The sequence below is a fragment of the Brachyistius frenatus genome, unplaced genomic scaffold (genome assembly GCF_029030835.1).
Source record: "Brachyistius frenatus isolate BFR_SWC_R1_liver_20210118 unplaced genomic scaffold, ASM2903083v1 Contig_297, whole genome shotgun sequence".
NCBI lineage: Eukaryota > Metazoa > Chordata > Actinopteri > Embiotocidae > Brachyistius > Brachyistius frenatus.
In genome coordinates, this window is record NW_027210896.1 from 140,001 (window position 1) to 167,760 (window position 27,760).

A 27,760-nucleotide genomic window follows, 5' to 3' on the forward strand; every position below is an offset into this window, starting at 1 on the left:
TTTATCAACTTCTTTTACAACATCGTTTTTATGTGCCGACATTTAAAAACTTAATTTACAGTCAAAGCTGCAAAAATGAAATCATTATTCATTATAAAATGATTAATATGTCTGACTAACAGGCTTTAAAACGTTCCTTCTATCATCAGTTCATTCTTCCAGAGGTGCTGATGAGGAGACTGATTTTACCCTCTTAGCATGAAGCAGTGTTCAACAGCTGGACGGGCTTATTTATTATATTCTATATTATTTTATAATATTATTTAATTCATATTTAACATTTGTTTATTTCATTACATGAACAGAAACGTAATAAGACGGAAGAATTTGGCCCAAATGCAAACATCAGTGTTATAATTTAATCACTATGGCAACAGATGCTAAAACGCTGATAAAGCACATATGTCGTCATGGTTACCATCTTAGCTCAGTGTGTTAGAGCTCGTCTGAGGCCTCGGCGAAATGTCGCTTGGTGGGCGTTTGTTAATAAACAACTGGACACGCTACATGTTTGACCTGATGGTGGCGCTAGATGGGAGGTCAGAGGTCACCGCAGCGTGGGGAGTGCACCAAGTTTCACACCAATCCCATGAACTGTTGTCAAAACAGTTGAAGTCACGGACATCCATCCTCAGGGAATCGTGTATAGCTGCAGAATCGTCATGGCAACGCAGCCCAGTTACACTGCGCTAGCTGTTTCCACGGCTCCTGGTTTTTATGCTAAGCTAAGCTAAAGCTCCGCAGAGATCCTTCAGACTGACGTATTAAAACCTTCTCATGTGACTGATCAGCTGTTTCTCTAAAAGACGACCACTTCTGTTCAAGACCGACGTGTTCACGTGTTCTACTACACGTATGTAGTGTAGTGTGTATTATAGTGTAGGGTAGTGTGTAATGTGTAGTTTGTAGTGTAGGGTAGTGTGTATTATAGTGTAGTGTAGTGTGTAGTATAATGTAGTGTAGTGTGTATTATAGTGTAGTTTGTAGTGTAGTGTGTATTAAAGTGTAGTGTAGTGTGTAGTATAATGTAGTGTAGTGTGTATTATAGTGTAGTGTGTATTATAGTGTAGTGTAGAGTGTAGTGTGTAGTGTAGTGTGTATTATAGTGGAGTGTAGTGTGTATTATAGTGTAGTGTAGTGTGTATTACAGTGTAGTGTAGTGTGTATTAGTGTAGTGTGTATTATAGTGTAGTGTGTATCATAGTGTAGTGTAGTGTGTATTATAGTGTAGTGTGTAGTGTATAGTTTGTAGTGTAGTGTGTAGTGTGTATTATAGTGTAGTGTAGTGTGTGGTGTGTAGTGTAGTGTGTATTATAGTGTAGTGTGTATTATAGTGTAGTGTAGTGTGTAACATGTGGCGTGTAACATGTAGCGTGTCGGCCACGCAGCGAGCAGCATTAATAAAACTCAGTCACTCCATCGGAGCTCCGAACCCTCCGCCGGCCTCCCAGACGTCGTCCAGCTCGTCCTCACAGGCCTCCGGGTCCAAGTGGCTCCGCGAGTTCTCGTACAGGAAGACCTGCTGGTCCACCAGCGCCGGAGAGATCCGGTTCCTCTTCCCACACAGAACCGCCCCCGAGGAACTGAACAGCCGGTGGCAGGGAACGCTGGTGGCGGGAACGCACCAGTACTTCTGCAGCACCTTGGGCAGGGTGGGGAACAGAGGGGCGTGACTGGACCACCACAACAGGGGGTCCTCGTTCAGACCCAGAACCCGCTGGGACTTGTAATTGCTCAGCTCCTCCACCACCTGAGCGTGCAGCTCCTCTTGACTCTGGTCCGCGTCCGACTGGCAGAAGATGGCGGCCAGAGGGTTGTCCTGGGCCACGCTGCCGGATGGCTCTCTGGACGGCGCCTGGATTTTGCTTGGCGGCTCGTCGCTCGGCGAGAAATCGAGGCTCCGCTCCGAACTCTGCTTCTCCAGGAGAGCTTTGGCCTCCTCGATGATGGTGTTCTCCACCTTGGAGCGCTCCACCGTGGACAGGAAGGGCAGCTTCTTGTAGCGAGGATCCAGGAAGGAGGCGATGTTGAGGAAGGTGGAGATCTCCTGGGCCAGCTGGGAGCGGTGGGAGTAGGTGCTGGACAGGACCTTGGAGATCACCTCTTTGGTCATGCTGACCTCCTTCAGGTCTGTGTCTCGAACTCTCAGGGTGGTGTTCAGCAACATGTGCAGAACTGGTCTCACCATGCTGATGGTCGGGTACCGGCAGGCGGCGATCATGTCGGCCACGGCTTTGAAGGGCTGCAGGACGTCGGTCAGACCCTCCAACAAGGCCCAGTCCGGCGCCTGGAAGGAGCAGTGATGGCCGCTGCTCTCCGTGAGCGTTGCCGTGATGGCGACCTGCTGCTCCTTCAGTCTCTGCAGCATGGCCAGCGTGGCCAACCAGGACCGGCCCCGGTCCGAGATCAGGGCGCTCTCAGGCAGGCCGTGCTGCCGCTGCTTCTCCCGCATCGTGAACACGGTCGGCTCTTTGAAACGATCCACCAGTTTGCGGCAACACGCCAAGAAGCCGTCGACCCGCGGCAGCCGGAAGGCTTCGTCCACAGCGCGGTTGACGGTGTGGCCGAGACACGGCATCTCCACGGACATCTCCAGCAGCGAGCAGGCCTTCACGATGTCCACCGACCCGTCGGTGGTCGCGCCGCTGACTTTGTGGGTGATGCCCCACTCCACGAAGGCCTCGTACATCGCCCGCGTGACGTTCTCCGCTGTGTCATCCTCCTGCACCTCGAAGGTTTTCAGGCACTTGTTGGTCATCACGAAGCCGGCGGCGCTGCTGTAGTTGACGGCGTGAACAGAGAGAGAGATGTAGGTTCTGTTCTGGGTCGGGCTCTGCCACAGGTCGGTGGTGACGCCACAGTTCACCACCGCGGCCAGCTCGCTGAAGACCAGGTCGCGGGTCCGGCAGTACATCTGAGGAACCATCTTCAGCGCCAGGTGGTTCCTGCTGGGAGGAGAGTATCCCGGGTCCACGGTGCTCATCAGGCTCCTGAAGGTTGGTTCTTCCACCACGGAGACGGGGTACAAGCCCTCGCAGACGAACTTCAGGATGCCGACGGTCAGCTCGTTGTGCCGTTTGTTCTCGTAGTCCGAGTTCTGCCTGAAGGTGGAGTCCTGCGGCGGTTGTTGGACCGGCAGACCCGCCGGCTCCGTCTTGATTCTGGAGAACGCGGCGGCAAACACGCCGCGCATCTGATCAGAGTTACTCTTGACGAACTCGCTGAACTCCAGCGGGTGGTTCTTCTCCAGGTGGTAGGAGAGGTTGGAGGTGTTGCCCGAGTACGCGATCTGGCTCATGCAGACGCGGCAGTAGATGCGCTTCCAGTGGACGATGCAGCCGTCGGCATCCGTGTCGAAGCCAAAGTACTTCCACACTTTACTCTTCGCTCGCGGGTGAGCCACCAGGTTCAGGCCCGAGCACGAAGGTCCCGAGTTTCTGTCCTCCATTGGTTCCTCGGTACCCGACCCAGCGGGTCTTCACTTACTGACACCTACCGAGAGCAGTGACACAAACATGAGCACGATGACAGAAACATCTGAGCTGGGACACGTTCAGATCAGCAGGACATCGGATACGTTCGGCCGAGATGCTGCAGCCGGTTTTCAGGGACATCTTAAACGTTCCTCCAGCAATTTTCTAAAGTTAGTTTTTGTTTTAAAGTCGTGTTCACTTTAATGATCATTTTATCAGCTACAATTAAAGCAGATCACAGCTGGCTGTGTTCAAGAATGGTCTGCTGTACTTGCTCACCTATGATGTAATATTATGGGATTAAATCTGTCAACCAGAAATTATCATTAACATTATGACAAAGAGCTGTAATGTATAACCCTGTTTCTGAAGAAGTGACGCTGTGATTAATGTACAATAAATATCTGCTCATTTTGAATTTGATGGCAGCAACATGTTTATAAAAAGTTGGACAGGATCAACAAAAGATGGAAAAGTTGTGTAAAGATAAAAAAAAAAAAAAACACCTGGCGGAAGATCTGACAACTAACTAGGTTACCATGGCAACAGATCAGTAACATGATTGGGTATAAAAGATGATTTCAGAGAGGCAGAGTCTCTCAGCAGTGAAGATGGGGAGAGGTTCACCACTCTGAAAGACTGTGTTGGAAAATAGTTCAACAATCTAAGAATAATGTTCTTCAATGTAAAACTACAAAGAATTAGTGGATTTCATCGTCTACGGTTCATAATATCATTAAAAGATTCAGAGAATCTGGAGAAATCTCTGAACACAAGGGACAAGGCTGGAAACCAATATTGGATGGTGGTGATCTTCGGGCCCTCAGGCAGCACTGCATTAAAAACACACTATTCTGGAGTGGAAATCACTGCATGGGCTCAGGAACACTTGTGAAAACCATCGTCTGTGAACACAGTTAGTTTGAACACGTTTACAGAGTGTTGTTAAAACAAGAGCTGATGCAGCTCAGTGGGAAACATGAACTTGTCCCAATCTGACATCCAATTCAAAACGAGAAAATATTTTGATAAAACTATAAAATGTCTCAGTTTCTTTGTTGTCTTTGTATTTTATATCAAATATGAGTTTAGGTGATTTAATAATCATTACATTCTGTTTTTATTTACATTTATCAAAGCATCACTACGTCTTCAGAAAGCGTTTGTACATCCGTCAGTTTAATATGAAGAGCAATGAATGACGTCTCTAATGACAATCATTTATTGAAATGATTTCTCTGCTGTGGAGGATGGAATTAGATCTTCTCCCTCCAGATGTCAGTTAGTTTTGTAAACATGCTCTCTAAATATAAATCTTGAAACCGTGAAACCACAAAACAAGTCAGGCTGTAAAAGTGGACTTTCTGCTCTGAAATCATCCAGTCAGATTTGATCTTTTGGATTTTCCACATAAACAACAAGTTGGGAAATCCCCGATCACGCTTAAGCTGCACACATTCTACGGTGGATTATGAGTCTAAACCTCCAACAGCCTCCTCGTTGTGCTCCACTATTCTCCTTCTGCAGTCACATGACACAACTTCTGGTTGCCGGCTTTAAATCTGGAGGAAATTCTCATTAAAACAAAGACAACGCAGAAAACTTCATCTGAACGAGTCAGGTCCATTCATGGAACACCATAAACATTGATCAACATAATAAACTACTATAAACATTTATCAACATCATAAACTACCATAAACATTGATCAACATCATGAACTACCATAAACATTGATCAACATCATGAACTACCATAAACATTGATCAACATCATGAACTACCATAAACATTGATTAAGACCGTTAACTCTGATAAACATCAATTAACTCTGATAAACATCGATTAACCTGATAAACATCGATTAACATTGATTAACATCGATTAACCTGATAAACATCGATTAACCTGATAAACATCAATTAACTGATAAACATCAATTAACTCTGATAAACATCGATTAACCTGATAAACATCGATTAACATTGATTAACATCGATTAACTCTGATAAACGTCAATTAACTATGATAAACGTCAATTAACTCAGATAAACATCAATTAACTCAGATAAACATCAATTAACTGATAAACGCGGATTAACTCTGATAAACATCAATTAACTCTGATAAACATCAATTAACTCTGATAAACATCAATTACCTCTGATACACATCAATTAACCTGATACACATCAATTAACTCTGATAAACATCGATTAACTGATAAACATCGATTAACATTGATTAACATCGATTAACCTGATAAACATCAATTAACCTGATAAGCATCAATTAACTCTGATAAACACGGATTAACTCTGATAAACATCAATTAACTCTGATAAACATCAATTAACTTTGATAAACGTCAATTAACTCTGATAAACGTCAATCAACGCTGTTAAATGTCAATTAATTCTGATAAACACTGATTAACCCTGATAAACATCAATTAACTCTGATAAACATAAATTAACTGATAAACACGGATTAACTCTGATAAACATCAATTAACTCTGATAAACATAAATTAACTGATAAACACGGATTAACTCTGATAAACATCAATTAACTCTGATAAACATCAATTAACATTGATTAATATCGATTAACCTGATAAACATCAATTAACCTGATAAGCATCAATTAACTCTGATAAACACGGATTAACTCTGATAAACATCAATTAACTGATAAGCATCAATTAACTTTGATAAACGTCAATTAACTCTGATAAACGTCAATCAATGCTGTTAAATGTCAATTAATTCCGATAAACACTGATTAACTCTGATAAACATCAATTAACTCTGATTAACATCAATTAACTCTGATTAACATAAATTAACTCTGATAAACATCAATTAACTCTGATTAACATCAATTAACTCTGATAAACATCAATTAACTCTGATTAACATCAATTAACTCTGATAAACATCAATTAACTCTGATTAACATCAATTAACTCTGATTAACATAAATTAACTTTGATAAACGTCGATTAACTCTGATTAACATAAATTAACTTTGATAAACGTCGATTAACTCTGATAACCATCAGTTAACTCTGATTAGCATCAATTAACTCTGATAAACGTCAGTTAACTTTGATAAACATCAATTAACTTTGATAAACGTCAATTAACTCTGATAAACGTCAATCAACGCTGTTAAATGTCAATTAATTCTGATAAACACTGATTAACTCTGATAAACATCAATTAACTCTGATTAACGTCAATTAGCTCTGATAAACATCAATTAACTCTGATTAACGTCAATTAGCTCTGATAAACATCAATTAACTCTGATAAACACTGATTAACTCTGATAAACACCAATTAACTCTGATTAACATCAATTAACTCTGATTAACATCAATTAACTCTATAAACACGTCCCTGCTCTGCTGGTTTCATATTTCTCCACATTAATAAAGTCCTGATTATTAATCAGACGCATTCTCCAGCTGGAAGATCCATCAACATCTTCATTCATCATCATCATCACCTTCATCCATCATCATCATCATCACCTTCATTCATCATCATCATCTTCATTCATCATCATCATCTTCATTCATCATCACCACCTTCATCCATCATCATCACCTTCATTCATCATCACCACCGCCTTCATTCATCATCATCATCATCTTCATTCATCATCACCACCTTCATCCATCATCATCACCTTCATTCATCATCACCACCGCCTTCATTCATCATCATCATCTTCATTCATCATCACCACCTTCACCATCATCATCATCATCATCATCATCACCACCACCTTCATCATCATCATCATCACCACCACCTTCATCCATCATCATCATCACCACCACCTTCATCCATCATCATCACCACCACCTTCATCCATCATCATCACCACCACCACCATCATCATCATCATCACCACCTTCATCCATCATCATCATCACCACCACCTTCATCCATCATCATCACCACCACCACCATCCATCATCATCATCATCATCACCTTCATCCATCATCATCACCACCACCTTCATCCATCATCATCACCACCACCACCATCCATCATCATCATCACCACCTTCATCCATCATCATCATCACCACCACCTTCATCCATCATCATCACCACCACCACCACCATCCATCATCATCATCATCATCATCATCATCACCACCTTCCATCATCATCATCATCACCACCACCTTCATCCATCATCATCATCACCACCACCTTCATCCATCATCATCACCACCACCACCACCACCCATCATCATCATCATCATCACCACCTTCATCCATCATCATCATCATCACCACCACCTTCATCCATCATCATCATCACCACCACCATCCATCATCATCATCATCACCACCTTCATCCATCACCACCTTCATCATCATCATCATCATCATCATCACCACCTCTTCTATCTAATAAATACATGGAACTCTAATTCATTTATTCCACATTAGTTTGTTCTGGTGATTTCAACACTTCGCTGCTTCAGGATTTTACACACGTTCACTTGAACGTGAATATGTGAGAACGTCCTAATTAATACGCCAACAGTAACTTTAACTGTTACTTGTCTGAGTATTTTCACATCACGTCTGTTCTTCAAATGACTTAGAGATTATTTTGCTTTGGATTTGATTTTTGAAGCCTCAAATTCTGTGAACATTCAGTGTTAAGTTGAGACACAGATGTCTCAGTAACCATGACACATATATAATAATGATAAATACAATAATATACACTTTAACAAAAAGTTGGAGGTTTGTTAAATAGAAACCTGCTGTTAAATCAGACATGTCAGCTCCTCTAATGTTGGCTCGACTCAACATGACACATCATCAGCTGTTCTCTGTAAACATAGTTACTGTCAGTCACCGGATTCTGTTCAAATATTCTACAATTTAACAACGCACTGACTTTTTCAAAAACCATTAAAGAACATTTGAGTATTTCTATTAAAACCTGTTGTTCTGGTGAATTCGGCCCACATGTGATCCACCTCACAGCGGCTCTTCATATTATTGGATGTCTCTTAGTGTAGCTGCCGTTATGTTGTTAACAGATTATAAAGAGACACACCGAGTGAATCTCACATTAAACTCCGAACTTCTTGAGTTTGTCATGTCAGAATTAAGCCGAACTGACGGCAGCAGCTCCAACATCACACAGATCAAACCGCATGTCTGTAGATATTTCACTTCTGTCAATAAACTGGAGAACAACATCAAATACTGACATGTTCTGACGGAGTTCGGACAAACAGCAGATATATTTTAAATGAGAACTTTTAAGATCGCAGACAGTCAGACAGGAAGTGACGTTAGTGGGACATAAGTGGACCTGACCTGGGAGGGTGAAGGAGCGGTTGAACATCTGGTAGAACAGAACTTTCATCCCGCACAGGTACAGTCTGATGAGCGGAACCAGCACCGACATGAGCCACATCCTTCTGCTTCCGTCCGAACAGCTTCCGACTCCGTCTACGCTTCACGTTAATGAGTCCGGGTAGGCGACGGCGCACTATAAATCTGTCTGTGGTTCCGCCCTCCAGCAGACGCGTCACCGGATGGAAACAGTCCGGATTTAAAGCAACAAATCATGATTTCATGCTTTTCTCTTTATTACAGAAGAGTCTTTGGAGGCTAATGCTGTGTAAAATTATTATACAAGGGGAGATTGTACTTCCAGTTTAACACGCCTGCACAATGGGAGTAACACAACTTAAAATGATGAAAAATTACATAATTGTTATCAAAAAAAGTATAAATAACTGTGAAAAAAAGTCTTTACTTATTCAAAAACTATCAAAATAGGATTTGTGGAACTTCCTGATCAGGTGAGGTACCATTTAAAAAAAGCGGTAATTAATGACTGTATTGGTGGTTAATACATTAAATTAGGTTAGGTTAGGTTAGGTAGTTACTTTATTAATCCCCGAGGGGAAATTTTTTTTCGCTACAGCAGCATACAGAAGCAATAAGGTAATAATAGAATAATAGAAAGCAATAAAATAGCAGTAAAATAGCAGTAAAAATATAAAATATAAAATGCACAGTATATACAGTACAGTATATATCTATATATATTATATACAAACAACCAAGAACACAGACAACAGTATTATTGTTATGTGATGGATTTTGCCAGAGGTGAGTTATTGTACAGTCTTATTGCGGTCGGCAGGAATGATCTCCTGTATCTGTCCTTGTGACAGCGGAGCTGGAGGAGTCTTTATGAATTAGTTATAATATATTAATAAGAAAAACCTTTTAGTTGCCAGGTTTGGTAAAATGTTCTCGAATCTCTGGAATGAATAAAAACACACTGAAACCACTGAATTCAGCCTGTAAAATAAAAGAAGTCTCTCTGTGCAGGATTTTAGTTGTAGAATGTAAATTCCCAAATTCTCAGAAAACACATCAATCACAGCAGATAAGAATCAGATTACATGGAGCCTCGCAGCTTTCAGCACATCAGACATATGTGTGTGATTAATAATCAGTCGACTCTTTCCTCTTATTTTACAACCACTGGTGCCTCTTAAAAATGTGAATTAAATAAGTATATAATTCATTTTAATTATAGTTTAATATCCAGAAAAGCAGTGACGGTGTAAAATTGAAATAAATACAGAATGTGATGATTTGTAAATCTCATTAACTCATATTTAATGTAAAATAGACCAAAAACAAAATATAAAATGTTGAAACTGCCATTTTATTGTTTTATGTTAAATATCAGCTCATTGTAAATTTGATGCAGCAACACATCTCTAAAAACTTGTGACAGGATCAACAAAAGATGGAAAAGTTGTGTAAAGATTTTTTTTTAAAAACCACCTGGTAGATCATCTGACAACTAATGAGGTTACCATGGCAACAGTTCAGTAACATGATTGGGTATAAAAGATGATTTCAGAGAAGCAGAGTCTCTCAGTAGTGAAGATGGGGAGAGGTTCACCACTCTGAAAGACTGTGTTGGAAAATAGTTCAACAATCTAAGAATAATGTTCCTCAACGTAAAACTACAAAGAATTAGTGGATTTCATCGTCTACGGTTCATAATATCATTAAAAGATTCAGAGAATCTGGAGAAATCTCTGAACACAAGGGACAAGGCTGGAAACCAATATTGGATGGTGGTGATCTTCGGGCCCTCAGGCAGCACTGCATTAAAAACACACTATTCTGGAGTGGAAATCACTGCAAGGGCTCAGGAACACTTGTGAAAACCATCGTCTGTGAACACAGTTAGTTTGAACATGTTTACAGAGTGTTGTTAAAACAAGAGCTGATGCAGCTCAGTGGTGAATGTGAACCTGTCACAATCTTATTGAGTTTACAAATCATCACATTCTGTATATTTTACATTTTAAACAGCATCACAACGTTTCTGGAAACATGGTTGTACATTTTTATGTATTCATCACTTCAACATGAACCTAAAAGCTCATCAGCTCATATCTTTGACTTCAAACACGGACAACATCGGACTGACTGAACTTCTTCCTCAATATTAGTTTTGATGAATGACAAGACATCATCTTATAAAGATGGCCGGATGTCTCCAGACAAATCAATCTACCACCAGTCATTTCTGATGTCACATTTGTGATGGAGGAAATATTTAAATATTGATCAGTGGCTCAGTTTCAGAGAGGCATCTTACTGAAACAGGAAACACAGGCTTGAATATTGGAGTCAACAGGAAATGCAGCGTATTGATTGACCATAAAAAGCATGTGACCGTGACTGACCCAATCACAGCGTGAGTGTTCCCTCTGATGGGATCCGTCACAACTGGACCACAGATGTGGAAGTAATAAAACGTCTTTGTTTGTTATCACTCAGTGAGGTGGGAAGTCAATCTGGATGAATCAATATCTACTATTGTATCATTAATCATAGAAACTCATTCATTCATCTGGGGGAGGGGGGGGGTCATGTTCTGGTTTCAGGGTATTTCTGACATTTGGGTCATCTCCTGATCAGAAGCAGCATTTCCTCTTTACATTTTTGAACCACAGTTATCTGCTGTATGATACTGAGGTTTGACAAATGATCTTCAGGCAGCTTCATCAAAGAAAGTATTCACTGTTTCCTCCCAGAACCTCAGCACAATAAACAGCCTCCAGCCTCCTCCAATATCCTCCTCCAACCTCTGTCAACGGTCTGTTTCCTGAACGCTCTGAAGGAGAGAGTGAACCCTCTCCTGAAGAAACTCCTCCTCAACCCGTCTGAAGTAAACAACTACAGACCGTCTCTCTTCTTCCTTTTCTTTACAAAACTCTGGAGCGAGCTATCTTTGACCAACTCTCCTCCTATCTCCACCATAATAACCTTCTTGACCACCAGTCTGGTTTCAACAGACCACTCAACAGAGACGGTCCTCCTTCTGTCTCTGAGCAGCTTCACACTGCTAGAGCAGCCTCTCTGTCCTCTGTCCTGATCCTTCTAGACCTTCTGCTGCATTGGACACAGTGAACCACCAGATCCTTCTTTCCTCCTTCAGGACCTCGGTGTCTCAGGCTCTGCTCTCTCCCTGTTCTCATCCTACCTCAACGACCTCACCTACCGGGGAACTTGGAGAGGATCTGTGTCTGAACCTTGTCCTCTTACTACTGGTGTCCCTCAAGGCTCCGTCCCGGGTCCCCTCCTCTTCTCTCTGTACACCGACTCTCTCGGTTCTGTCCTTCACTCGCATGTCTTTTCCTACCACAGCTATGCTGATGACACCCAACTGATCCTCTCTTTTCCAGATCTGAAACACAGGTAGCAGCATGAATCTCTGCCTGTCTGACTGACATCTCTCAGTGGATGTCCTCACACCACCTGGAAATCAACCTCCACAAGACCGACCTGCTCTTCCTTCCAGGGAAAGACTGTCCCACCCTCGACCTGACTACTACCTTCAACAACTCTGTTATCCCGACCCTGACTGATAAGAACCTCGGAGACACTCCACAGTCAACTCTCTCTTACTGCCAACATCACTGCAACAACACGTTCCTGTAGATACATGCTGCACAACATCAGGAGAAGACGTTCTCTTCTCACTCAGAAGGAGGTGCAGGTTCTGGTCCAGGTTCTGGTCCAGGTTCTAGTCCAGGTTCTGGTCCAGGCTCTGGTCCAGGCTCTGGTCCAGGTTCTGGTCATCTCACATCTAGACTACTGTAACTCCCTCCTGGCAGGTCTACCTGTTAGTACCATCTGACCTCTGCAGCTCATCCAGAATGCAGCAGCTCGACTGGTCTTTAACCTCCTAAATAGACTCACACTACTCCGCTCCTCCTTCTCCTCCTCCTCCTCCTCCTCTGCTCCCTTCACTGGTTACCAGTAGCTGCCTGCATCCATTTCCAAACATTGGTACTTGCGTACCGTGCTGTGAACAAATCGGGTCCAGTCTACATCCAGGACATGGTCCAACCTTACATCCCGTTCACTCTGCTCCTCCTCTTCCTCTTTTACCTTGAATAGTAGAACTTTAGTATCTTAAAATAGAACTTACTGATAGAACTTTGTAGTTTGGCTTTCTGGAAGAAATGATATTTTCTTGATTCTTGTTGTTTTGGTTTTGAACCCTCATGTTGAAATGAACTTATTGTAAGTCTTTGGATAAAAGAGTCAGAAAAATGAAATGTAATGTAACCTCCTCCAACAGCCTCCTCCAACCTCCTCCAGCAGCCTCCGCCAGCCTCCTCCAACCTCCTCCTTAAACCTTCTCCAACCTCCTCCAGCAGCCTCCAGCCTCCTTCAACACCAGCACTCGTGGTTCTCCTCAGCGAAGCTGATTGGCTGGATTGACTGTGTGACGTCCGAGGCTCGACACAGGATGGCCAAACCTTTGACAGCTGATCTCCGAGGAACGAACTAGGTTTCTTCGTACAGGTGATACCCGAGGCTCGACACTGGACGGAACGGCAGGGTCGACTGTGTGACGCTTGAAGCTCGACACAGGATTGCCAAGATTGCAGCAGATGATCTCCGTGGAACGATCTGGAATCTTCTTCGTTCTGGTGAACAGCAGGTAGGCAGGAAACAAAACGGGAGTCAGAACCGGAAACTCTCAATGAAGAGCCAGACGGACTTACGGTGCTACCATGCAGGTAAACGGACAGACTGACGGAGAGCGGATGGGAGACCGGGGTATTTGTATCAGCGGGGTGATCACGGAGATGAGGCACCGCTGTGCTGACGGAGAACAATGAGTCAGTGGGCGAAGCTTGGAGGAGGATACTGCGAGGAACACAAACAAAACACAAGCACGTGGCAAACAATCACAAACAGACAAGCACACATGAGGAGAGGTGATCGGGGGAACAGAGGGAAACACTAAGATCAGACAGGAATCCTCACAAGGAAACATAAACCATCAGCTGATGTTTAAACAGGTTTATTACTGCAGAGCTGCGTATTACAAACAGAGAGAACCAGTTTAAATATGAACCAGCGTTAGTGATGTAACAGGAAGTCAGTGTGCTGTGATTTCTTCGAATTAAAAGTTTTTCTGCAGAATTGATTGTCTGATTAAAGAGCTTCTGCTGCTGTGGTTCAGTTCCTCTAAATACTGAAGGCGCATCATGGGACAGTCAAGTGTTACTGGAAGAACCAGAGGGCGTCAATATAAAACAATGAACAAGTGTGGTGATATTCTCCATTTTTATCTAACACACACCAATCTGCAGCCAGAGAAGGATTCTGTTCCCTAAAAGCAGCATTTCCTCCTGTTAGAGAGAAATTCAGGACCAGAGGATCCAATCACACTCGCTCAGAACATTCTGATGGACTCTGACAAACAGCAGACGCTCTGCACCGTGTTTCTATACTTCAGCATTAGTAGTCGGTTCTGATCACTGTGACTGGAGGTGGGTCGGTGATGTCATTAAGATGTCGTACATAATGAGGCCTTACAGATTTCACGTGTTCAGATACACAACATACATCGATCAAACTCTGGTCTTTAAATCCAGCCGAGCCTCAGGGGATGAAGGACGTGGTTCGAGCAGAACCAAGTCCTGGCAGAACCAGAGAGGTTCTTCTAGTCCAGGAAGCGGTCTAGCATCCTCTGGATGTTCTGGAAGGCGTCCCTGCCCATGTAGTCGGCCTGACCGACCTCCCACATCCGGCGCTGCTCCAACCGCTCTGCCGCCGCCGCCTCCATGTCTGCAGCCGTCTTCTGAGATGAAGAACAACAAAGGCGTCTTCAAAGGGAATCAGTCAGAAGGAACATCACTCTCTTTAAACATCTTATCTTCATGTAAGATAATGAGGAGGGTGTCAAGAGTTTTACAACGAGTCTGTGTTTTATTCGTATTCAGTATCATCTGAGTTCAACAGGAGAACCATAAATCTGGAGGAAAGACACCAGCTGATAATCAGGCACCTTTAATAAGCCTTTGACTGATGCTTGATAGATAATTTATTAATAGAACAGAGTACAACTGGAATGAATGATAAAGATTATAATAAAACATTCTTTTAGGAGATCTAGAATCTTGAAACATTATTTTAGGAGTTCTGGAATCTTGAAACATTCTTTTAGGAGTTCTAGAATCTTGAAACATTCTTTAAGGAGTTCTAGAATCTTGAAACATTATTTTAGGAGTTCTGGAATCTTGAAACATTCTTTTAGGAGTTCTAGAATCTTTAAACATTATTTTAGGAGTTCTAGAAGTTCTGGAATCTTGAAACATTCTTTTAGGAGTTCTAGAATCTTCAAACATTCTTTTAGGAGTTCTAGAATCTTCAAACATTATTTTCAGAGTTCTAGAATCTGGAAACATTGTTTTAGGAGTTCTGGAATCTTTAAACATTGTTTTAGGAGTTCTAGAACCTTGAAACATTGTTTTAGGAGTTCTGGAATCTTTAAACATTGTTTTAGGAGTTCTAGAATCTTCAAACATTCTTTTCAGAGTTCTAGAATCCTCAAACATTCTTTTAGAAGTCCTGGAATCTTGAAAATTATTTTAGGAGTTCTGGAATCTTGAAACATTTTTTTTTAAGAGTTCTGGAATCTTGAAACATTCTTTTAGGAGTTCTGGAATCTTGAAATGTTCTTTTAGGAGTTCTAGAATCTTGAAACGTTCTTTTAGGAGTTCCAGAATCTTGAAACATTATTTTAGGAGTTCTGGAATCTTCAAACATTATTTTCAGAATTCTAGAATCTTGAAACATTTAAAAAAAAAAAAAAAAAAAAAAAAGAATTTTTTTTTTTTTTTTTTTTTTTAGGAGTTCTAGAATCTTCAAACATTCTTTTCAGAGTTCTAGAATCTTCAAACATTCTTTTAGAAGTCCTGGAATCTTGAAACATTATTTCAGGAGTTCTGGAATCTTGAAACATTCTTTTAGGAGTTCTAGTATCTTGAAACATTCCTTTAGAAATTCTGGAATCCTGAAACATTATTTTAGGAGTTCTAGAATCTTGAAACGTTATTTTAGGAGTTCTGGAACCTTGAATAATTCTTTTAGGAGTTCTGGAATCTTGAAACATTCTTTAAGGAGTTCTAGAATCTTGAAACATTCTTTTAGACGTTCTGGAATCTTGAAACATTAATTTAGGAGTTCTGGAATCTCGAAAGCTTCTTTTAGGAGTTCTAGAACCTTGAAACATTCTTTTAGAAGTCCTGGAATCTTGAAACATTATTTTAGGAGTTCTGGAATCTTGAAACATTCTTTTAGGAGTTCTAGAATCTTGAAACATTCTTTTAGAAGTCCTGGAATCTTGAAGGGTTCTTTTAGAAATTCTGGAAGCCTGAAACATTATTTTAGGAGTTCTAGAATCTTGAAACATTATTTTAGGAGTTCTGGAATCTTGAATCATTCTTTTAGGAGTTCTGGAATCTTGAAACATTCTTTTCAGAGTTCTAGAATCTTGAAATTTTTTTTTGTTTTTTTTTGTTAGGAGTTCTAGAATCTTGAAACATTCTTTTAGGAATTCTAGAATCTTGAAACATTCTTTTAGGAGTTCTGGAATCTTGAAACATTCTTTTAGGAGTTCTAGAATCTTGAAACATTCTTTTAGGAGTTCTAGAATCTTGAAACATTCTTTTAGGAGTTCTGGAATCTTGAAACATTGTTTTAGGAGTTCTAGAATCTTGAAACATTCTTTTAGGAGTTCTAGAATCTTCAAACATTCTTTTCAGAGTTCTAGAATCCTCAAACATTCTTTTAGAAGTCCTGGAATCTTGAAACATTCTTTTAGGAGTTCTAGAATCTTGAAACATTCTTTTAGGAGTTCTAGAATCTTGAAACATTCTTTTAGGAGTTCTAGAATCTTGAAACATTCTTTTAGGAGTTCTAGAATCTTGAAACATTCTTTTAGGAGTTCTAGAATCTTGAAACATTCTTTTAGGAGTTCTAGAATCTTGAAACATTCTTTTAGGAGTTCTGGAATCTTGAAACATTCTTTTAGGAGTTCTAGAATCTTGAAACATTCTTTTAGGAGTTCTGGAATCTTTAAACATTGTTTTAGGAGTTCCAGAATCTTGAAACATTCTTTTAGGAGTTCTAGAATCTTGAAACATTCTTTTCAGAGTTCTAGAATCCTCAAACATTCTTTTAGAAGTCCTGGAATCTTGAAACATTATTTTAGGAGTTCTGGAATCTTGAAACATTCTTTTAGGAGTTCCAGAATCTTGAAACATTATTTTAGGAGTTCTGGAATCTTGAAACATTCTTTTAGGAGTTCTAGAAACTTGAAACATTCTTTTAAGAGTTCTAGAATCTTGAAACAACTACTGTTGCAGGATTCTAGAACTCCTAAATGACTGAAAACTTGATCAAATCAGTGTGGAACTTTCACACTGAAAATCTATAAAAACTTTTAACACTGAAAATCTAACAACACATGTTTCACGTGTAATATACATGTCAAGTGTAAAATGTTTCACATGCAAAATAGATGTTACACATGCATAATCACCTGCTTCACGTCATCACGAGTTTTTGCACGTGCATTTCACGTGTTGTTTGCGAGGGAGACGTGTATTTTTAACATGTTAATAACAGCTACTTGTCGTTGCCCTGGTGATTTAACCAGCAGAGTATGATGTCCATTCAGCTGTTGACATTTTCAACAGAAGTGTTTATTATAAAATAACTTATGTACTTCTCTAATAAAGAATGAAGAAGATAGAGAAGTTTACATACAGGATGAGCACTGGTGTCTGCAGAGCCTCCTTCTGCTCCTGCAGGAGGATCCTTCCCCTCCGTCCTCGACTGCTCCTCCAGCAGGGAGCTCCCTGTGGGAGAGGCCTACAGACACAGTCAGAAGATGTTGAACAGTGTTATGACATGTATAGTGAGTGTGAAGACAGCATGGCTCTGCTGCAGTCTCATCATCTACCAGCTCGTACAAACACAATGACGGAGGCTCAGAGATAACAGGCTGTGTGTCCATCACAAGCAGTGAAGCACAACTCCTCCTAACGAACAGCCTCATCTACTGGAGCTAATAACCCGCCACAATAACCAGCTTGCTGTATTAGAAACACAAGGAGCCATGCTAATCAATCCATTCCTTAAGATAATTAATGGATTGATTCGTGTAATATTTTTAATGACTACTCTGGTTTTTCTTTATGCATTAAAACTGTGCGAGTTCCTTCTTTGTTCTGTGACCACCTGATGAAAGGTTGAACCCTTCCTCCTCAGGTCTGCACCTCTCTCTGCTCCCTTCTGCTCCCTCCTCCTGCTCCTCCTGCTCAAGAGGTCTCAGCTCACCGTTGGATGAAGAGCTTCTTTAGGAAAGTGAGGGAGCAGGGAGCTGCAGCCGTCCAGGTTTCCTCTCAGGGCCATCTTGGCTTCTCCTTCTTGGATCTGTAAACCAGGAGAGGATGGTGAGTCGGGCCGATGACCAGAACCAGAACCGGGCCTGATCTGCATGTTCCTGTTCCAGAAGCTTCTGAGACCTGAGACAAACCTTTGGCTAAAGAGGGGAAGTTGTCAGTGGGGTGGACAAAATAATAGAAACACCAACAAATGATGATGAAGTCCAACAAACTCCTTTTTAAAACAACATCACAAACTTCATGAACGGAGGAGTTATTATCATTATATTTATTGTTACTATAAACGTCGAGGTTTTGGCTGAAAAACAGTGAAATATTTTCATCTGAGATTCAGGAAAGGATGATGAGCATGTTTCACCACTTTCAGACATCGGAGGTGTTGCAGTTCTCCTGAGACAGAAGAACAGAATCTCATCGGAGGCGCGTCTTCGGTCAGAGGACAGGGATCCGCTGGATGCCGGTACCTGTCTGGATGTCTTCCGGTCTGGACCGGGCCGGGTCACTGGAGCAGGTGACTGTGCGTGGCCCAGGTGTTCCTTCCACCACAGAGACAGGAAGCGCTCCGTGGAGCAGCCGTCCTCCCTCCGAGAGCTCCAGGGCTTCACGGCGCCCAGGAAGTGCACGATCTTAGCGTTGTGTCCGAACCTGCAGCAACACAACGGACAACACAAAAACACCTGAACAAACAGTTCTCCTGTTAGTTTAGTTTCCAACCGTCCTCCAGTTCAAACACCTGTCTGAAGCTGACTTCATGAAGCCAGTTACAGATGATTTAAGGACACCTGAGATCATGTTTCAGCTCCAGACTGACACAAAACACAAACCTAAACAGTGAGGACCTTGAAGTGACACCCTACATCCCAGCCACTCCCTCCACCGCTGCTCCTCCTCCTCCCTCCTCCTTTACCTTGAACAGTAGAACTTTAGTATCTTAAAATAGAACTTACTGATAGAACTTTGTAGTTTGGCTTTCTGGAAGAAATTGTATTTTCTTGATTCTTGTTGTTCTGGTTTTGAACCCTCATGGTTGAAATTAAATTATTGTAAGTCTTTGGATAAAAGAGTCAGATAAATGTAATGTAATGTAATGTGATCGCCACGGTAACGAGCCGACACACTCACTGCTTGAAGGCAGGCAGGTAGCTGTACACGGAGCTGCTGCTGAGGTTGTAGACGAACGGCAGGTGTTTCCTGATGTGGTCCACCGACCAGCTGCTGAAGAAGGAGTTCAGCAGACCCTGGTCTCCTCCTGGAGGACACACAAGGAGACACATCTGGATCTGACCTCCACACACATCTGTCTAACACGCACACATCTGGCTCTAACACACACATACACACACATCTGGCTCCAACACACACACACACACACACACACACACACACACACACACACACACACACACACACACACACACACACACACACACACACACACACACACACACACATCTGGCTCACACACACACACACACACACACACACACACACACACACACACACACACACACACACACACACACACACACACACACACACACACACACATCTGGCTCTAACACACATCTGGCTCCAACACACACACACACACACACACACACACACACACACACACACACACACACACACACACATACACACATGACTCTAATAACACACATCTGGCTCAACACACACACACACACTGCAGGGACAACACACATCTGGCTCCAACAACAGACACACACACACACACACACACACACACACACACACACACACACACACACACACACACACACACACATCATTCCTGATACAGGAGATACACACATTCCTAACACACATCTGGATCATTCCTGATACAGGAGATCATTCCTGATACAGGAGATCATTCCTGCTCCGCTGAGATCATTCCTGATACAGGAGATCATTCCAGATACAGGAGATCATTCCTGCCAACCGCAATAAGACTGTACAATAACTCACCTCTGACAAAATCCATCACAGTACAATAACACTGTTGACTGTGTTTCTTGGTTTGTTTGTATATTATATATATAGATATATACTGTACTGTGTATATATATATATATGTTGACTGTGTTTCTTGGTTTGTTGTATATAATATATATATAGATATATAATGTACTGTATATACTGTGCATTTATATTTATATTTTTTACTGCTATTTTATTTTATTGCTTTTCTATTATTCTATTCTATTCTATTATTTTATTCTATTGTTTCTATTATTGTCTTATTGCTTCTGTATGCTGCTGTAGCGAAAAAAAAATTTCCCCTCGGGGATTAATAAAGTAAATACCTACCTACCTACTTACCTAACACACACATACACACACACATCTGGCTCTAACACGCACATATACACATCTGGCTCTAACACACACATCTGCATTTTCAGGTAATAAAAGAAAGACTTGTGGATGTATTCCAGATGTTTGTCCAGTGGTTTCCAGAGGCTGGAGCTGATGTTTTGTCTCTGCTCACAGCTTGCAGACAGACTTCCTCTCCAGCAGCCTCACAGCCTGGATGGAAACACTCTGTGGTCATGAGCCCGGCGGTGTTACCATCGAAGCTGCCTTGCTGCAGGGCGTGGGTCAGCAGCCTGCCGTGGGTGCGGAGGGACGGCCTGAACACGAACACGCCCGAGTTGAAGCAATCGGGCCAGCCGGGGTCAGGAGCAGCCGACAGCTCGTCTCTGGAGAACAGCTCATCCACGTTACACAGCACCTGGAGGGACAAGGGCAGCCAGAGGTCAACTAGAGGTCAACCAGAGGGCAGCCAGAGGTCAGCCAATGGTCAGCCAGAGATCAACCAGAGGTCACTTGAACTCTGAGCTGATGGAGGAGTTAAAGGCTGGAAGATGTCTGAACCGTTTCTCAATGTTGGCGTCCTCAGAACCTCAGACGGTTTGAAAGCTGGTGAATCGGTGCAGAAGATCCAGAGTCCAACGTGATTTCACACATTTTAATCCTTCAACACCCTCCAACGGCTTTACTGAAAACTTTTTACTGTGAAAATATAAATGTTAGTGTTGTTTTACTGTGATCACGGAGTACAGAGTTCTGATTGGTGCACCAGATGTTTCTCTGACCCGATTGCTTCATACTTTTGTAGTTCTGGTAATAAAGTTGCTGCCAAAGTTTCCATAGAAACAATAACCTGATTTAAGTTAATAATCCATCTGGGCCGGGACGGGCCAACTGGGGATGAGGAGGCGGGGTCTTCAAGCAGGTCTGAGGTCTGTTGGGTTGAACTTCATGTGTGTGCTCAGCTCTGACCTCCAGACCCGTTATGCGCTCGGCTCGGCCTCCAAACAAGCCGTTTCCAGATAACATGGGAACATGTTTGCCCTGACAACAGAAACCACCGTGTGCTCTGGGACACACGTGTGCAGATCGATCTGATGGGAACATGTGTGACATCAGAGAACTACAGGTCAGAGGACAGGAGCATGTTGACTCAGATAATAATCTCCAGTCAGACCCAGAACATGTGGAGGCCTGCAGGGACCAGCTGAGGAGGAACCACTGGTCCTCTACTGGTCCACTGAGGAGGAACCGCTGTTCCTCTACTGGTCCTCTACTGGTTCTCTGAGTAGGAACCGCTGGTCCTCTACTGGTCCTCTGGGGTGGAACCACTGGTCCTGGTAATTCTTCTGGATTCTTCATTAAGTGTGTCACAACACGTTCCTGCAAACATTTCACAATAAAATGCTTTTTAAGAAATGATGTGTTTCTGTCTAATAAAACGCTGTTTGAAATAACACAGGAAGTGTTGAGTGTGTATGAGCAGATAATGCAGTAACTTTGACAAACAGTGAATCAATTAATACATCTTGGATGAACCAATTGGATGTATTTTCGTTGTTTCTCTTGAATGAAACGCTTCAAGCACTCAAAACATGGAAATTAATTTCAACCAGATCAAGAAAACATTATATTTACTCACCTGGAAACATAATGGTGGAGCGTCATGCAGCACTACAGTACAGTACTACTGCTGGTCACCTGGATGAGCTCACTTCCTGTCCTGGTGTCCTCCCACCTGTGTTGGTCCTGATGGTGTTCACCTGTGTTGGTCCTGATCCTGATGGTGTTCACCTGTGATGGTCCTGATGGTGTTCACCTGTGTTGGTCCTGATGGTGTTCACCTGTGTTGGTCCTGATCCTGATGGTGTTCACCTGTGATGGTCCTGATGGTGTTCACCTGTGTTGGTCCTGATGGTGTTCACCTGTGTTGGTCCTGATGGTGTTCACCTGTGATGGTCCTGATGGTGTTCACCTGTGTTGGTCCTGATGGTGTTCACCTGTGATGGTCCTGATGGTGTTCACCTGTGATGGTCCTGATGGTGTTCACCTGTGTTGGTCCTGATGGTGTTCACCTGTGATGGTCCTGATGGTGTTCACCTGTGTTGGTCCTGATGGTGTTCACCTGTGATGGTCCTGATGGTGTTCACCTGTGTTGGTCCTGATGGTGTTCACCTGTGATGGTCCTGATGGTGTTCACCTGTGATGGTCCTGATGGTGTTCACCTGTGTTCGCATCCATGGTGTTCAGAGGAGAGTTCGTATGAACGGCGCCCTCTGGTGGTCGTCACCACGTCACAACTCTACATCTTCCATCTGCCTCCAGTTCACCAGGTGTGATGCGTTTGTTTCCAGAAAGGTCAGAGGTTGTGGAGGTTCATGTCTGGTTGGATGTTCAGCTGATATATTGTAGTTTCAATCATGCAGAGTTCGTCTTCATAACTTAGATAACAGCAGTTCTATTGTATCTGCTAGAATCTCCTTCAGGTGGGTTTAGCAGAAAGCTCCTCCCCCAGGAGCCCACAACTCTACATTAGAGGACTCATATAATATATAAATAGATAATCCTGTGTGTTGAGGGGACTCACCAGTGTGTCAGCATCCAGGAACACACACTTGCTGTACTGGGTCAGAGTCCAGCAGTGGACCTTGGTGAAGGTGATGCCCAGATCAGGACGTCCCAGCAGGGAAAGGTGGAGGCGGTCCCGGCTGTCCATCAGGTCCACCGTGATGATCTCATCAAACACCTTCTGCAGGTCGGACCTGTGGGAGGAGTCACACTTGCGTTGCCTCAGACTACCAGCAGGGGGTGGCATTAAAGCCCGAACAGAAAGATTTCTACCTCCCACCTCGCCTGCTCAGAGATGTTCGGCGTCACCATGACGACGATGTGGCGAGTCGTCCCGTGGCGCCTCAAACTCTTGGCCACCACTCTGGCGCCCAGGCAGTAGGAGTCTGTGGTTGCCAGGGTGACGAAGGCCTCAGTAGCTGCAGGCACATGAGAGACATGAGAGACATTCAGAGGAACAAACACGAATCAGATCATTAGGAGGTGTCACAGCTGACTTCAATCAGCCAATCAGATGGTCTCCTCCTTTGAACCCCTCTGTTGCAGCGTGGTGTCAGTTTGTAGTGCGAGAAGGAGCAGAAACTTTAACCAGGAGGAACCTGACAGACTCTCATCTCTGGAGTTATGGTGCTGCAATCGGCCTCCTCCATGAAGTAGAACCACCATCAGATGAAACATGACAGCAAGTATTTAAAGGCTTCACTAATAAGCAGCAATCTGATTTGATCTCTGCAATGAGAGCCGTCTCATGCTCATGCACAGACAGGAGTCTGGATGTGACCTCTGACCTGTGGCGTGAAGGTCAAAGGGTTTGTACATCCACCTCCTGCAGACTCAAACATCATCCAGTCTGAGGAGTCCAAGATGAACATGAACTAGTTATCTGAACAGGGATGTAATATCTGGGAGACATGATGCAAATGTATTATATAGTGTGACACATACAGGAGTCAGAGTGTCACTACAGTTCATTTACAGATCAGTTATCATCCACACCTGAACAGGAACATCTACTTTAAACTGGGATCCACACATCCCTGCTAGAGACCAGCTGATGTCTGTGTGGTTCACAGGAAGTCAATTACAATGATTTACAACATAAATCAGCATTATTATGACATCATGTCATTAATTTGGGCTCTGCTCATGTTGTTTTTATTCTGCTTCTATCTGAATTAGTTTTAAAGCCTCCAGTTTTAAACTGCTGAGTTCCCGTGTTCTAGAGAGTCTCTGTCTGGACCTCTATACTGATATAATAATCAGAGGTTTTCTATGTTCTCAGGTTCAGACTGGTTCTGTTGAACTCAGTCTGATGAATGTTGAACAGAACCCCTCAGATCCATCTAATATATTTATAATAAAGTCTCTGACCTGACATGTCTGATGCTTTAAGTCCTGCAGCTGTACTGATCCACAGAGTATCTCCAGTGTGTCCCCAGGTGTCCTCCCAGGCTGTCTCACAGCTGCCTCTGTGCCTCGGCTGCAGCAGGACGGTCCCTAAATACTGACAGGAAGCGAGTGAGTGTGATGTCATATCTGCTGTGTTGTTTTTCTGACCAGAGTAAAGAGAGGACGCTTCTCTCTTTACTCTGTTTGCTCAACTGGTCATTCAACTAGTCGATGGGAGTTCTGCCAAGTGTTGAGCAACAGACCGACCTTCAGAGGCCTTCAGAGGACTTCAGAGGCCTTCAGAGGACTTCAGAGGCCTTCAGAGGCCTTCAGAGGCCTTCAGAGGCCTTCAGAGAACTTCAGAGGACTTCAGAGGACTTCAGAGCCTTCAGAGGCCTTCAGAGGACTTCAGAGGCCTTCAGAGGACTTCAGAGGCCTTCAGAGGACTTCAGAGGCCTTCAGAGGCCTTCAGAGGCCTTCAGAGGCCTTCAGAGAACTTCAGAGGCCTTCAGAGGACTTCAGAGGCCTTCAGAGAACTTCAGAGGACTTCAGAGGACTTCAGAGGCCTTCAGAGGCCTTCAGAGGACTTCAGAGGCCTTCAGGGGCCTTCAGAGGACTTCAGAGGCAGCCCTCCGTACGATCCGACGTGGAGACCCTCCGTACGATCCGACGTGGAGGCCCTCCGTACGATCCGACGTGGAGGCCCTCCGTACGATCCGACGTGGAGACCCTCCGTACGATCCGACGTGGAGACCCTCCGTACGATCCGACGGGGGGCTGATGTTCACTTTCCACCTGGAGGACAGAGACGACCTCACTGACACGTTACTGTCACTAAACAAACCCAACTCACTTGATATCTGTATCCCATCTGTATCTGTGTCTCTCCTCCATCATGGTTGGTCGTCATGGAGACGGCTCTGTTGACATGTGAGGTTAGCAGCTGTTATGAGTTTAATAAACCTCCAGGCCTTGACGTGCAGCGTCACCTTGAAGTGGTTGAAAAAGGAAGTGGAGTTCAAACTAAGAGGTGAAGCGTGATCTTTAATCGACAGACTGCTTTTATGAATGAGAGGATTCATGGTGAAGTTAAATAATAAATAATCTCAGGTTCCTCACATTAAAGACAAGCATGGAAACAACATATTTAAACATACAGAGAGTTTAATCTGGATGTAGAAGAAGAACAGCTGACGGAGATGTGAGCAGAGGACTCACGTTTAGTTCTGGTTCTGCTGCAGGCTATCTCATATCTGGGTCCCAGACTGTCCCTCCATCATGTTCCATCGTCATGGAGACGGATCTGTTGACATGTGACACTGCTGCAGGTTTGTCTGATGTCTGGGCGCTAAGAGGACAGATAAATAATAATACTGAATATCTTCATGTTGGTTGTGTTACCTGGAGCAGTGAACCTTGTGGACATGATCAGAACTGCACCATCTATAGAACATTATGATCCAGAACACCTGATGGACCAGCTCCAACCAGTCTGAGATGAAAACACACTTTAACAGATTATTAATCATCCTGACTGATTATTTTATCAGAATATATCAAAACATTTCTCATAGTTAGCATCAAGGAAGCTAATCTGTTCAGCTAGCAGCTAACTCACTGGATGTTGACACAGAGGTCACTGGACAGAGTCAGCAGCTCCTGGCTGTTCCTGCTCCTCCCTCTGCTGCTCCGGGCTGTTCCTGCTCCTCCCTCTGCTGCTCCGGGCTGTTCCTGCTCCTCCCTCTGCTGCTCCTGGCTGTTCCTGCTCCTCCCTCTGCTGCTCCGGGCTGTTCCTGCTCCTCCCTCTGCTCCTCCTGGCTGTTCCTGCTCCTCCCTCTGCTGCTCCTGGCTGTTCCTCCTGGCTGTTCCTGCTCCTCCTGGCTGTTCCTGCTCCTCCCTCTGCTCCTCCTGGCTGTACCTGCTCCTCCCTCTGCTGCTCCGGGCTGTTCCTGCTCCTCCCTCTGCTCCTCCTGGCTGTTCCTGCTCCTCCCTCTGCTGCTCCTGGCTGTTCCTCCTGGCTGTTCCTGCTCCTCCCTCTGCTCCTCCTGGCTGTTCCTGCTCCTCCCTCTGCTCCTCCTGGCTGTACCTGCTCCTCCCTCTGCTGCTCCGGGCTGTTCCTGCTCCTCCCTCTGCTCCTCCTGGCTGTTCCTGCTCCTCCCTCTGCTGCTCCTGGCTGTTCCTCCTGGCTGTTCCTGCTCCTCCCTCTGCTGCTCCGGGCTGTTCCTGCTCCTCCCTCTGCTCCTCCTGGCTGTTCCTGCTCCTCCCTCTGCTCCTCCTGGCTGTACCCGCTCCTCCCTCTGCTGCTCCTGGCTGTTCCTCCTGGCTGTTCCTGCTCCTCCCTCTGCTGCTCCGGGCTGTTCCTGCTCCTCCCTCTGCTCCTCCTGGCTGTTCCTGCTGCTCCTGGCTGTTCCTGCTCCTCCCTCTGATGCTCCGGGCTGTTCCTGCTCCTCCCTCTGCTCCTCCTGGCTGTTCCTGCTCCTCCCTCTGCTCCTCCTGGCTGTACCTGCTCCTCCCGCTGCTGCTCCTGGCTGTTCCTCCTGGCTGTTCCTGCTCCTCCCTCTGCTGCTCCGGGCTGTTTCTGCTCCTCCCTCTGCTGCTCCGGGCTGTTTCTGCTCCTCCCTCTGCTCCTCCTGGCTGTTCCTGCTCCTCCCTCTGCTCCTCCTGGCTGTTCCTGCTCCTCCCTCTTCTCTTGTTCCTCCTTGTTCTCCTGTTTTCTATAATATTATAATGTTATAATAATGTCTCCTCCTCTGCATGCTAGCTACCTGTTAGCGCTGCTGCTGCTGCGCTCGCGACTCTGGAAAGAAGGAGCGGGAAAAGAAAACACATGGTGACGTCACCGGCAGCGTGAATATTCTAAGAGGTCACGGCTCAGACCACGTGGTCACTGTCATCTGACGCCACTTCCTAGCGTGTGTGATTAAGTACCTGATTATTTTCACCTGTGTCCAATTATCTTCCGCCATGTTGCATATTAAGGCCTTAAAATCATTAAATTCTCCTGAGTTCATTTTATTTATAAGTTTGTAAATCTCAGGAGTTTGAATATTAAATTCATGGAAGAGAACCCGCTGTTAATGCTTCATTCAATCTGTTGGAACCACAAATAACTTTTTTAGTCTAAAAACTGCATTTTCAGATTACAAAAATGTTCAATTAAATGTTTGAGGTTGCTTGAGAGGCGTTCAGGTGAACAACGACAGAAGGACTCC

The 27,760-nt window shown here is 43.8% G+C and overlaps 3 protein-coding genes and 1 long non-coding RNA gene across 17 annotated transcripts in view; all 4 read right to left on the reverse strand.

The window, feature by feature from the left end:
* The window catches only part of LOC138635238 (E3 SUMO-protein ligase ZBED1-like), a 6,080-nt gene extending 27 nt beyond the window's left edge, over nt 1-6,053 (reverse strand). The window contains exons 1-2 of one of the 6 annotated variants that reach the window (XM_069722615.1): nt 5,751-6,053; nt 1-5,595 (exon numbers count right to left, since the gene is read on the reverse strand). The exon at nt 1-5,595 is cut by the window's left edge and continues 27 nt beyond it. In XM_069722615.1, coding sequence (XP_069578716.1) covers nt 1,412-3,448 — 2,037 coding nt within the window. In that variant the 5' untranslated portion in view covers nt 3,449-5,595; nt 5,751-6,053 and the 3' untranslated portion in view covers nt 1-1,411. Of the gene's footprint in view, nt 5,693-5,750 lie in introns of those variants that run through there. The other 5 variants (XM_069722614.1, XM_069722620.1, XM_069722618.1 and 2 more) reach the window with 5 other exon arrangements.
* The window catches only part of dhrsx (dehydrogenase/reductase (SDR family) X-linked), a 17,062-nt gene extending 8,062 nt beyond the window's left edge, over nt 1-9,000 (reverse strand). Inside the window, exon 1 of the mRNA XM_069722621.1 lies at nt 8,836-9,000. Within this exon, the coding sequence (XP_069578722.1) occupies nt 8,836-8,935 (100 nt within the window). The 5' untranslated portion in view covers nt 8,936-9,000. The remainder of the gene's footprint in view (nt 1-8,835) is intronic.
* Nucleotides 6,593-8,623, reverse strand: LOC138635240 (uncharacterized). Of its 8 annotated transcripts, XR_011312107.1 has the most exons (4): nt 7,795-8,623; nt 7,736-7,763; nt 7,295-7,704; nt 6,593-7,228 (listed from the first exon to the last, which is right to left on the reverse strand). It is a non-coding gene; the product is annotated as an uncharacterized lncRNA (long non-coding RNA). The 8 variants fall into 8 exon arrangements; XR_011312104.1 differs by having other exon boundaries at nt 7,295-7,763; XR_011312102.1 differs by having other exon boundaries at nt 7,736-8,623.
* Nucleotides 9,001-13,866: 4,866 nt separating the features above from the next.
* gyg2 (glycogenin 2) lies at nt 13,867-24,647 on the reverse strand. 2 transcript variants are annotated; one of them, XM_069722602.1, is made up of 9 exons: nt 24,531-24,647; nt 23,440-23,578; nt 23,179-23,353; nt 20,850-21,012; nt 19,401-19,527; nt 18,743-18,923; nt 18,211-18,306; nt 17,638-17,742; nt 13,867-14,665 (listed from the first exon to the last, which is right to left on the reverse strand). In XM_069722602.1, the coding sequence occupies exons 1-9, from the start codon at nt 24,535-24,537 to the stop codon at nt 14,528-14,530; spliced, it is 1,131 nt and encodes a 376-aa protein (XP_069578703.1). In that variant the 5' UTR covers nt 24,538-24,647; the 3' UTR covers nt 13,867-14,527. The 2 variants fall into 2 exon arrangements, with proteins under 2 accessions (XP_069578703.1, XP_069578704.1); XM_069722603.1 differs by lacking the exon at nt 24,531-24,647 and having other exon boundaries at nt 23,433-23,494.
* Nucleotides 24,648-27,760: the final 3,113 nt, after the last annotated feature.